This window comes from Euprymna scolopes, chromosome 16 (genome assembly GCF_053919585.1).
Source record: "Euprymna scolopes isolate OS-2025 chromosome 16, ASM5391958v1, whole genome shotgun sequence".
Classification (NCBI taxonomy): domain Eukaryota; kingdom Metazoa; phylum Mollusca; class Cephalopoda; order Sepiida; family Sepiolidae; genus Euprymna; species Euprymna scolopes.
Window position 1 is genome coordinate 15,344,170 of NC_136497.1, and position 13,272 is coordinate 15,357,441.

A 13,272-nucleotide genomic window follows, 5' to 3' on the forward strand; every position below is an offset into this window, starting at 1 on the left:
GACTCTGATACAATTACCAATTCGGATTCTTTATAAATCTTTAAATATTTAACTATAAAAGAGTTATTTTGTCCTGATTACTGTAAAAACACATCTTAAATGTACATATATATTCTAAAACGTAAAAACACATTTGTGATGGTGTAATCTATAGATTTACTGGAAGTTTAAATCAATAACTATTTTATCACTACCAGCAGTAGAATTAACAAAAAACAAAATCAAATAAAAATTCCCGATTCCAAGTAATTGCCCCGACACTAGTATATATATATTTCAAATAGTAAAAGAGGATTTTTTTTTTTTTTTTGCTTGATTTCGTATTTTGATGTTAGGAGGCATGCTGAAGAAGAAACGTTTTGGAATCCTCTAAAATATAAAATAAAATATTCCAAACTATTTTAGAAATTATTGTATACCAAATATTTGCTGTATTTGTTTATTTTCCAATTATTTGTCTGTTGAACATTTATTCAAGCCCTATTTGAACAGAAAATTATATACAAATCTAAATGGTTTCCCCTGAATACTATTTTGAAGTAAATATTGAACATTATCAAAAAATTAAATCTAATATATAAACAGCTATATGTCTGTCTGTTTCCATATTTTCAAACTATCCCCTCCAAAACTAAAAGTCGCAGAGCAATGCTACAGACCTCAAATGATTGTATTTTTTTTTTACAGGCCGTTCTATTATGGGTCGTTAGCTGGTTAAAATTGTTTTTAAGGGATCAAAAATAGGTAAAAAAAAATTGTTAAACATTTTACACATTCATTTTAGTTCATTTTTAATTTTAAATCAGTTTATATGCATTGCAGGTTGGCACAGTGGTAATGTCACCAGCTTTGAATGCTACAGTTTCTTTTTCGATCCTAGCTAATAGCATTTAAATACTTTTTTTTTTAACTTTTAAAATCACAACTCTATAATAATATATACAAAATCTGGACAAATTAAAATATCATATTTAAGCGTATTTTATGCCCAAGCAAGCCCCCCCCCTCTCAGTCATAGCTAAATGTACTAAAATTAGTGTTATAGCAGCTTTTATTTTGCTATTAAATAATAACTGCTTTTTTTTTTTTATTTACTATTTACATGAACCCTGCAAATTACCAAATTAAAACTTTGAAACTTAAATTTATTTATTACATTAAATTATAAATCATATTCTTTAATTTTACAAATCACTTATTCGTATTTACACACACAATATTTGATCAAATCATTTCATAGAGATTGCATGAAATTAAAAATTTGTCTTTTGATAAAACACATCTAAGCATTGTTACGCTGAACCATTAGACATTTTACTGAAAGTATTTTGCCTCAAAACATTTTACTGAAAGTATTTTGCCTCAAAAATTTTTGACTTTTCACCTACAAGTTTGTATTACTAATTATACAACCAAAAATAAAATTAAAAAGGCGTATTTTTTTAATCATTTTAAAGGAACATCAGGAAATCATTTGTTTGACACAAAATAGAATTATTAAAATCAAAATTAAAATAAAGTTAATAGTTACTTGAAGGTTGTTGTCTTCACTTGCTTCATTTCTTGTTCAGTTAATGGACAAGGTAATTTCGTTATGTCAGGATTTGACGAAGACTAAAAAAAAACAAAAAAAAGCGAAGAAACATTAAAAAAAAAATGTAAACAGAAGTCTGAAAAAAAAAAAAAAAAAAAATCATTCGTTTTGATAGTTTTATAGTCTTAATAATTTTTGTGCCATCCAAGATATGCCAACATGTAAAACAGACGCTAAACCAAATATGATGAGGATTATGCTGTGATTACAAATATCTGAGTCACAATAAGCTCCAATTAAATGAACTTCTAATAAAAACGGCAAAATTTAATTCTCACAATAAGGTTTCATGCCAGAAGTTATTTATTTTGCTAAAAAAGAGACAAAAGGAGAAATAGAAAGAAAAAGAGAAAGAAAAAAAAGAAAAGAAAAATAAATTAACTTCAGAAAAATTAATTTTACTTTGAAATTTTATGAGTAATTATAATTTGTATCGTTTTTTTTTTCTTTGTTTGACAGCACCTATCAAAGTTGATAAATTTTAATGGTTTCAGATGATGTGGTTTCTAGTCTTCTTCACATTAATACTTTTCCATTCATTTAATACTTTTCCAGGATTTTAACATGATTAATGATTATTTCTGCATTATGATGTCTTTTTATGTACATAAATCAGATGAACTGGTTATTTCAATGTCTACTTTTAAATTAATGAATATTTCCTTGTGCATAGCATGGCATAAGCAATTTGTGGGACATGATAACATCTATACTAGGTTTACTGATCTGCCTCTTTCAAACGTCGTATTCTCCAGTGCAGCTCTGTTACTGATGTTTTACTTCACATCGTGAGGCTTCACCCCCTCCTTGCTAATGTGATAACTTTTCTATATAATTCTTAATCAAACACTTAGCACCAATGAATTGTTGTAATAATGAAATTAATTATAGGAAAAAACATTTTACTTGAACAATACACTTGGATGCAAAAGGACATATAAATATTAATGTTGAAGACAATTCAATGAAAAACATTGTAAACAATGTTTTTGATTTCAAAATTTATCTCCAAGATTTCAAGAATCAAACTACTTGTCAAAATAGTAGTAGTAGTAGTAGTAGTAATGAAAATAACAAGTCAGCAAAATATAACTTTAGGCTAAGACTAAAATAATACAAAAGATATGATTATGAATAGGTTAAGCCTATTTTACAAAACGGGAGGGATAGGTTGTTTAAATTGTAGACAGCATTACATTCTATGACTACTATACATTTGATATCTGTATCTGAAGCTAAAACTATAATAGTGTTTATATTTACTAGCATAGAATGAGAAATATATTAATCAACAAATGTTTTGATAAAGCTGTTTTTTTTTTTAGATAACGCAAAAAACTTAGTTTATTTTGGACAAGAAAAACTAATAAAATACTTCAAATATTTTTCTAAAAATAGTGTCAATTGTATTTTTCATATAGAACTGAGACAAATGAATAAGAATTAATAAATACTTAGAAAGTAATACTTTGTTACATAATTCAATACAAATAAAATTACACTGTAAGAGACAATATTGAATTTATTCCTTCAATACAGCAGGTCTTGACAGACAATGTTCTTTTTTGTTCCATTTCTTTCTAAATGTTCCATTTTTTTTTTGTTACGTTTCACTGACTTCCTTCTTTGGTGAACAACCGCTACAAATCGAAATTACTACCAATTCCTTTCTCATACCATTACAACAATGATCATATATCATTATAATCATATTTGAAAAACAAGGCTACATCGAAGGAGGATAACTCATTCTTACTTTATAAACATTAGATTTGAGAAAAACTGTTAAAGTAATGATTAAAGTGAGGATTTATTAAAAACCAACATCTTTTCTTTAAGATAAAGAGCATCATTGTTGATGACCTGCAATGACCTTTTAGATTTGGTTAAAGTACTAATCCTTCAGTTTTTACTGGAAAAATTGAACTTAAAACTTCTAAATTGAAAATTTTTCAGATTGTTCACAGAACATCATGGACATTGATGCTCACTTTTTTTTTTTTTTTTATAAAAGAATTGTTTTCCAATAAATTCTTTCATCATTAGTTTAAGACAGTGCATGGATCTCTTCCTTAACCTAATGGTATAAGACACACAAAAAACAATAAATAAAAAGTAACCGTCTCATATTTTTTTCATTTGTTCTTTATACAACACTTATTAATATTTTCACAGCTTAGCAGTTCCACTTTAAAGTGCTTATCTGGATATCAGACCTATAAGCAAAAACAGCAGACCTTTTTGTAAAGAGCAATATTCAAACATAACTCTAATAATACTTACATTCATGTTGGGCACTGGACAATCCTTACCCTGAATCAAGAATGTGACATAAGAAACTTGGTAAATATCAGGGCGCTTTTCAGGATCAACTTCCAGCATAAAAGCTGAAAAGCAACAAAATATTACCAATATATTAACACAGAAGAAAACATTTTGTGAATAATAATCAATTATTTTTGACAAAATTGATTAACATAGTTCTTCGATTCTGGAATAATTTTTGTGTTTTCAATGAAAAAAAAAAAAAAATTTCCTTTCAAAGGTATTTTTATTTGTTGAAATTTTTATACAAAAAGGTAGGCATAAAAAAATACAGCCTTTCTTTGGTTTAGGTTTAGTTTGTCCGTTTTACAATTTCTATCAAATTCCTTTGGATCATGTAATGTTGAAACACAACGTTCATCCTTTACTCAACTCTTCATTAAAGCAAAGTTAGGTTTAATGGAGACAATCCAGATCTTCAAAATGGGGAGCTCTGGACTGAAAACAAATTAAAGACCATTTCAATTTCTGAAAACTGAGAACAGCGCAGGTACTACACCCTGATCTTAACCAAATGACCAGATAAACTCAACAATGATTGTACAAGATTAAATGAAGAAGTCATTGTTTTACCCATGCTTAGTATGTGTGTGTGTGGGGGGGGGATATTTTGGTTAATAACCTTATCAACAATAGTATGTGATTAAACAATAGACCTGATCAGATTTGATCTCAGTAGATTCCATAGTCTGTAATGGTATCCATTGAACTAAACCCTGCAATTATGCAGCAGGTTTGGAAGAATAATAAAATTTTACTATTTTTAAACTTGAATCCGAACCAGAAATTACTTATTTGCCAATTTAAAATCTTTAAAAAACACTTTTGAATTTCAATGAATCCAATTTTTTGACTATTAAAAGTTAAAAATGTCAGACATTTTGTTTGTATTCTGACCATGGAATCTGTAAAGATTGTTTTGATTGTACTCCTTCCAAATTCGAAATTAATTTTCAAACCCTTAAACTGGTGAATAAGAAAATGATTTCTGGCTTGAATTAAAGTTTAAAGGATTATGTTAAATAAAATTATTTAATTTTGACTTCCACCTTCTGTTTAGCAAAAATATTGCTGTGTAAACTGAAGAAAAGTCTCTTCTAATTAATACTCATGCAAGTTGAGTTTAATTTGAAAACTCAGCATGAAAAATTTTTACTTGAAAATACTTTTTCAAATGGTTTTATCTTTAATAAAATGTTATAATTAAAATATCTTTTTAATCTTCCTTTGAAAATAATTTTTCATAGTTATCCACAAGAGTTTCTGCATGTCAGCGAATTAAAATAATTTTTTCCAATAATATTCTTTGTTGTATATGTTTTTTATGATACTTAATGAAAAATTTAAAAATAAAGGCTATTTTTCATGTAATCTTCAAAAGCAGCATTTTAATATAAAGATCAGAAGATATTAAAAAGAATCATTTAAATGCAAAGATTACTTGTTATGTAAATTTTATGAGACAATTCTGAAAAAATAAATAAAAACTAAAAAATATATTTTGATAATATTTTATTAAAAATAAAATCATTAAAAACAAGCATTTTAAAGTAAAGACCAATTTAAAAAATATTTTTATGCAGATTTTAAAAATTAAACTGAAATTACGTAAGTGTTAATCAGAAGAGACTTCCCCTCTATGTACACCAGTTAGATTACTGCTAAACAGAAAGTGGAAGTCAAAATGAAATAAGGGTGCTTCTACATTATAAAAACGAAAAAATATTGAATTTTAAGTAAAACAAATATAGATATGTTACTATTTGCAACAGAAAATAGTAAAATATCTAAAAATTACAGAAAACAATAAAATAGAAAAATAATTATTAATGAAAACCTGTTTTTGATAAAGCTTATATGAGGAATAAATTTTGTCCAGCATTTTGAATTGCATTAGTCACATGACGTAAACAGCACAAGTTAATTATCACCCCCCCCCCCGTCAACTTATCTCTTAAGTAAGCATAAATTATGCTTACTCATTTCGCTTCCTTTCACAAATTTCTTTTTTTACTAAAAATTATTTTTCTACTGCATCGTTTTTCGTAATTTTTGGATATGTTACTATTACATAAGCACCATTTGTTTCATTTGAAATTCATTATTTTTTCGTTTGTATAATATCGGAGCACCGAAATATGTTTATCCAGTATAGTCATTTAAAGTCTAGTATTATAGTTCATTAGTGCTCTTAAACTGAAGGAAAACATTCCTTTATTTCACACGCTCTTATATCAAAGAACCAACTTAAAATCTATTTAGGATGTTTTTTTTTATTAGTTAATTACGTCTTATTAAAATAGAAAAAAAAAAATTAAATGCTTATAAAATCGTTACATTAGAAAAATTGTAAAATAAATTTGGCCAAAATTTGTAAATACAATCCAAGGGCAGTTAACTCTAACAGTCTAAACTAATTGAAGGAAAGATAACTCTAAAAATAAATAAATAGGCCAGCCGTAAAAGTTAAAATGTTAATCGTTTTGATTGAATACTGCTGAATTTTTTTTTTTTTTTAATGAAATCCGAAAATTTAAATTCCTGGTGATTAAATATTAAATTTTAATAAATTTCCAGACGCTCTCCAAAACAACTCTGTTGATTTAAACATTTTTGTTGTTGCATTTGGCATGTGATATTTCAGTTTCTGCTAAATAGGCATCTCCAAATTCTTATGTAAAATCGTCAACGTTTTACACAGTGTTGGCGACGTCATCATTTTGTGTCTAACTTAATTGTGTAGTAAATGTTACGGATGGTCAAAGTTGCTAAAATGAATGGAAGCAACGTTTTTTTTCTATTGTTTACTGTTTATTGTATTAATAATTTTGAACATAGACGCTAAAATCAATGAATAGCAGAAATTCACAAAACAACTCTGAGAATGTGTTCCTCGAAAAAAAAAAAAAAAAACAGTTAGATTTTTGCCCCCGTTGGAATAAAAACAATATGGTGCAGGAAAAATGTTAATAAAAGGAAATGAAAATGTTTTAAAGTTTGCAAAATCGCAATAGAAATTAACAAAAAAACTCTTAATTATTATAGAGTACTAGCAGTTCAGCCCAGCTTTGCTCAGGCCTTATGTACTGTTAATAACTTTATGTGCGTGTGCGTGTGTGTATATATATATATATATATATATATAAAGTTTGGTAACCTAGATGTAAAATTTCAAGTGTTTAGACCCAAAATTGGGAGAGGAGTTTGGTAATTTGCAAAGGTCAACTCTGTAAACTTTGACCTCTTGCCAACCAAATTTTTGCCCAAAAACTGATTAAAAAGCTTGCTGCATGTCCGAATACCCTTTATGTAAAATTTCCAATGTTTAGATCCAAAATTGATAGAATAGTTTGCTAGAGACTACAAAGGTAAAATATTTTGAGCTTTGACCCCTTGGTAACCAAATTTTTAGCTAAAAACAAATTAAAACGCTTGCCCTATGTCTGAATACACTTTATGTCAAACTTTAAATGTTTAAACCAAAACTTAGCTGGAGTAATTTGGCAGAAACCGCAGAAGTTACATTTTTTTTACTTTGACCCCAATTTTGACCCCTTAACATTGTTTTGGGCTCAAATCAAATTAAAAAGTTAGATCCATGTCCAAGTAACCTACATCTATGATTTCAAGTGTTTAGACCCAAAATTAGCAGAGGAGTTTCATAGAGTTTTCAAAGATTAAATTGTTGACCTTTGACAGCCAAATTTATGGTCGAAAACCGATTACAAAATTTTCCCCAAATCTCAATACCCCTTATGTCAAATTTCGAGTCTGTAGACTGAAAATTGACAAAGTAGTTTGGTAGGGAAATGTACACATACAGACAATTTCACTTTTATAGATAAATAGATGTAGGCACTCTTCAGAGAAGGAAAAAAAACTCCTTAGATTCACCACCTACAAGGAGACATTTTATCGTGCCATATTTGATTTTATGAATATAGATATGTATTATGAGTGACCATTTTGTTGTAATAGCTTAGCTCAAACATCTTCCCATATTTCAGCCTGTTAATACTTTACTTCACTCCAGATGAGATATATTTTCTATATTGCATATTGATATGTAAGGGGTTACTGAGAATTAGGGGCCATAATTATAGGGGGCAGTGAGATGTTTATTCACATTACATTTAAATTTCTACATATTGGTACAGTCAGTGAAACAGGGAGGGAATTTCATATATTATGCTCTAGATTGTTATTGAAAAAAATGATTGATTAAAAAACAATATTTAACATAGCATTAACTGATATATTTTCCATACAATGTTCACCCCATTTTTTTTTATTGTAATACCATTCTTTTAATATATAAAAAAAAAATTGTTTCATATTTTGATTGAAAAAAAATAAAATAAATAAAATAAAACTTAAAAAAAAAAAAAATCATGATGTTGCTACAAAAAGACCTATGTCTGGCAACAGGTTACAACAATAGCTGAAAGTATGCCCTGTATTTAAGAATTCAGGTGATCGCTCATCCCCCTCTCAGTACAGGCCAATAAGTCTCCTGTGCGTCATGAGTAAGTTGCTAGAATCTGTGTTAAATACAGAAGTAATCAAACATCTCAACAAAAATAACCTTCTTAGTGACACTCAATATGGTTTCCGTTCTGCTAGATCTACAGCAGATGTCCTTACAGTTATATCGCATAGGATTAGCAAATCTCTCGACGGTGGCAATCTTTCTAGGGCAATTGCTCTTGACATATCTAAAGCCTTTGATAGGGTATGGCATAAAGGTTTACTTCATAAGATCGCTAGCTATGGTATAGCTGGAAAAGTCTTCTCAATTATTAAATCATTTCTTTCTGATAGGTTCATAAGAGTAGTAGTTGAGGGGCAAAAATCAGAAGCTCACAGTATTAATGCCGGTGTCCCTCAGGGATCCATCCTGGGCCCAACTCTTTTCCTGATCTACATTAATGATCTTCCAAATCATATCCTTACATCATTTGTAGACATTTATGCTGACGACACTACCATTTATGGTAGCACATCTAAGACAGTAAACGACCAAGTTCTCTCCAATTCTCTCTCCTCTGATCTTGAGCACGTAGTACAATGGGGAAAGGAGTGGCTGGTTACTTTTAATGCATCTAAAACCAAGCTTCTCTCTTTACATCATCAACATTCTAATCCACATTTGTCATCAATTGAAATGAATGGCTCTCGTCTTCAGGAGGCCTCAAGTTTTGACAAGCTTCTGGGCTTGTCCATTACTCCTGATCTTAAATGGAACACGTATATCAAATCTGTTGCCAAGGCCGCTGGAAAAATGGTGGGATCTTTCTATCGATCCAGTAGATATCTCACTGCTGATGCTATTCTCTACCTATATAAGAGCCAGGTATGTCCAAGGATGGAATACTGTTGCCACATCTGGGCAGGAGCTGCTAGAAAGGACTTGTCCTGCCTTGATAGAGTTCAAAATAGACTTCGTAGCCTCGTAGGAGATGTCCTTTTCTCCTCCTTGTAACCTCTATCTCACAGAAGAGATGTTGCGAGTTTGTCTCTGATGTATCGTTATTTTCATGGAAAGTGTTCAACTGAGCTTCAATCTATGGTCCCCCCTCGCCAAACTTTCACAAGAAACACTCGTCTAGCTGTAAACACTATCAATAATTTCCCCCACTCTTTATCTGTGCCTAAACCTAAACGTAGATTCCATGAACAAAGCTTCTTTCTTAGAACTGCACGCCTGTGGAATTGTCTTCCGTTTTCCTGCTTTCCGGCTGACTACAATATGGATGTGTTCAAGTCTAAAGTAAATAAGTTCTTGATGAGCCGTTCCATATAAGTTATTAAATTTACCAAATTTTCATTACTAATGATTACTATATTGACCAATTTCTACTGTACACTCTTTAACCCTTATCCTTGAGTGGCCTCTGGGCCTTGATAATGTGGTGATGCCTTTGTAAAAAAAAAAAAAAAAAAAAAAAAAAAAAAAAGGCAATGATATAAAATGAAACTGAAAAATTTTTTTTTTTCAGTTACTTTTTTTGCAGCAGGTGACATTGTAAATATGTGTTATTGAATTAAAACTATTTTTTTTTCTAATTCTTACATATTTTTTCTCTTCAAAAGTTGTTTAACAAACTTTAAGCCAGATTATAATAAAAATATTTTTATCTGTTTTTCATTATTTCCTGTAATCACTAACATCTTGGAGATATTTCTTTGATTTTTTAAAATAAGGAATCAACACTGATCAAGGTAAAAAGCCATTCAAAATGAAGTTCGGTTGTTTTGCTTTACGGCACATCAACCCTTTTCATGTTATTTAATGCCGAATCCAGTTATTTTGGAAACAATTTTTATGCTTCAAGTTCTTTATATCTTCAAATATTTATTTGTAGAGTTTGGCTTGGTTGTTTTACGGCATATCAACCTTTTTCGGGTTATTTAATGCCGAATCCAGTCATTTTGGAAATATTATTCATGTTGCATCCAGTTATTTTGTAGGTTTTTATTCTTCAAGATCTTTGTATCTCCAATCGCTAGTTTATAGTGTTTGGTTTGGTTGTTTTATAATAGACTTTTTTTCTTTTTTTAGTTTTGGGAAAAGGTTTACAGTATCAATGTTTGGTATATAAGTATATAAGTAAGGAAACCAGTCAGAAAGTGGGTTGGTTGTTTTTGTTTTACGGCATATCAACCCTTTTCAGATTATTTAATGTCGAATCCAAAGATTTTGAAGAAAAGTTTTTTAATAGAATATATTTGTTGTTTTGAAGTCGCCAGAAAGTGGGGGAGATAGAAAGAGAAAGGGGTAATGGGAAGAAGGAAAAGGTGGGTTTTTGGTTTTGGTTTTACAGAACATAATTAAGTTTTGCAAAAGGAAGTAGAAAAACAAAAAAAAAAAAAAAACATCAATGTTAGGTGCATTACGTCTCAGGAAGCCAATGTCTTCAGACAGCCTGCTCTAGTAGTACTAGTAAAAGATAAGGGTCAATGAGAGAGATGTAATATGAAATGATTGTAACTAATGGAGAGATCATGAAATGGTTTATGACAAACATTGAAAGACAACCATGTTGTAGCCTGCAGCGAAAAAATCTGATGGAGTTTTGAAGTTTTTTTCTATTACCAAAACCATGTTTTCTTTCTCAAATATCATATAAAATACTTTTTTTGTTAATCTGAAATATTGAGAATTGATTTATTTTAATATTTTTACTAATGCTTTTAATATCTATCTTTAAATGGATTTATATAAAAGGCATTCCTAAAGTAATGCCTCCTATTTTTTTTATGTCCTCCACACATTTGACCATCTCGCTCATCTTCAATCCTATCCATTTTGTGATGTTGTCTTCCCATCTCTTCTTCTGTCTTCATCTCTTTCTTCCTCATCTTATTATCCCCTGGACCACTGTCTTGGCAAGCCGCTCTCCTCTTGTTACGTGGCCGAACCATTTTAGTTTGTGCCTCCTGATTGTGGTGAGAAGATCTTCATAAGGACCAATGGCTTGCTTTATTCTGTTTTTGATTTCCTCGTTGGCTATGTGGTCTTTGTAAAAGATGCCAGTCTTCTGAAGCATCTCATTTCTGAGGCCTTTAATTCTACTATAACTTATAGTATAAGGGTCCATGTTTCATAAGCATAAAGGAAAACTTTTGCGAATGATGAGGTGATGACTGAAAAAAAGCTACCATCCCATCATTGGCAAAAGTGCATTAAGAATGATGCTTAATATATAGAAAAAATTTGGAGCACAAAAGATCACTCGTTTTTCATGGTACAACTCCAGTCTTCATAATTTTTTTTATTTAGTTAAAAAAACAAAACAAATAAATAACATGCATTATTTTTGGAACGACTCTAATATTTACATTCATAAACAATTATAAAATTTTCTTTTTTTTTTTTCAAGTTATTAATTTATTTCATTTTAAAGTAAATTGTAATTTACTAGCAAAAATAATTATTTTCATTAAAATGAAATGAAAAAAATTACTATGAAATGAAAAGACTGCATATTCATATTTACAAGATGAAGATGTCATCTGTATTCTTGGCTAAAGAAAACAAGGATTTCAAAAAAGTATCTTTCTTTCATGTTACATTTTTCATGTTTCTTTCTGAATGTACCATTCTCTCTGACTGCTTCGTATTTACACTCAATAAAGGAAGAAACTCATTAACTGACTGATAGCTTGATTTAGTTTCCAGTAAAAAATAAAAAAAAGAAAAGAAAGTAATATTATTCTGACCCAAAATGTACTAATTTGGTTACTGGCTATCAAAACGAACATTTAGGCATTTTTTTTATTTAAATTTATGATTTTTTTTTGGTTTTACTAAAAACAGTTCAGAGTCATGCTGAATTGAAATATGTAAGTTTTGTAAGTGTATCTTGTGTAGTTTCAGAGTTTTTCCTGAATAGACAGAAAATACAATTTTCCTTTGTATAATAGATGATGATGATATGAGAGTCAACAAGGTGCGCGTGCATGGTCCTCTTCTGGTGCTGCATGTGAGATGACGCCATAAAAAAATAGTGAAGAAATGATGAATGTGAAAAGTGTGAAGCACCAACGTTGCCTTCACATTTTCACCAAGTTTCAGAAAAATCTAATGGATGGGGCAAAAGTTATGGGGTAAAAAGTGTCATTTTTTGCAATTTTGGGGGCATTTGTGACCCCTTTTGAGCTCCTGGGAATGCTGAACCCCAGTGAAAATGGACAAACGAGGTAGTTTCACACCTTAAGACATGTATAATTGAATTGAGCACCATGGAAAACCACTATATAGACATACATATCAAGTTTTTGAGTAATATGAAAAAAGAGCTCCAAAAAAGTGATGTTTTTAGCCCTAAAAGTTCCAGAGTGATGCGAACCAGAATTTTGCCAGGGTCATCCATACTGAATTTATATTAAGAACAATGGACTCCACATTTTGGCCAAGTTTCAGGAAAATCTAATGGATGGATCAAATGCTATGGGGCAAAAGTGTCATTTTTTTTACCTCTTTTGAGGCCCTGGAACGCAATAGGAATTTTCACAATTTTTTTTTTTTTTTTACTGTGCACATCTATTTAATGAAATAAAATCTGTGGCAAAATCTCAGGAAAAACTAATGGACAGTTCTCTGGCAATCGTCCAAACTAACGGACGCAACTGAAAACATAGATCCCTCTCCGATAAATCAGGGGACCAATAAAATTAGTAAGGAACAGAATACTTACCAATCAGGGAATGGAGTTCTCTTGAGTACCTGGAGTTGTCTGGGATAGTAAAGTTTCCACTTTGAATTGCTAAAGCACTTTCACCAAAAGGCAATGAGAAAAAACACAGCCGATAAAGTAAACATCCCATAGCCTAGAAAAATAAGGGGAAAA

The 13,272-nt window shown here is 29.9% G+C and overlaps 1 protein-coding gene across 7 annotated transcripts in view; it reads right to left on the reverse strand.

Moving 5' to 3' along the window:
• Positions 1–13,272, reverse strand: part of LOC145295851 (uncharacterized) — a 423,706-nt gene that overhangs the window by 158,432 nt on the left and 252,002 nt on the right. For all 7 annotated transcript variants that reach the window (XM_080141574.1, XM_080141571.1, XM_080141576.1 and 4 more), the window contains 3 exons: positions 13,120–13,252; positions 3,878–3,981; positions 1,532–1,614 (listed from right to left, as the gene is read on the reverse strand). In XM_080141574.1, the coding sequence (XP_079997700.1) occupies positions 1,532–1,614; positions 3,878–3,981; positions 13,120–13,252 (320 nt within the window). The remainder of the gene's footprint in view (positions 1–1,531; positions 1,615–3,877; positions 3,982–13,119; positions 13,253–13,272) is intronic.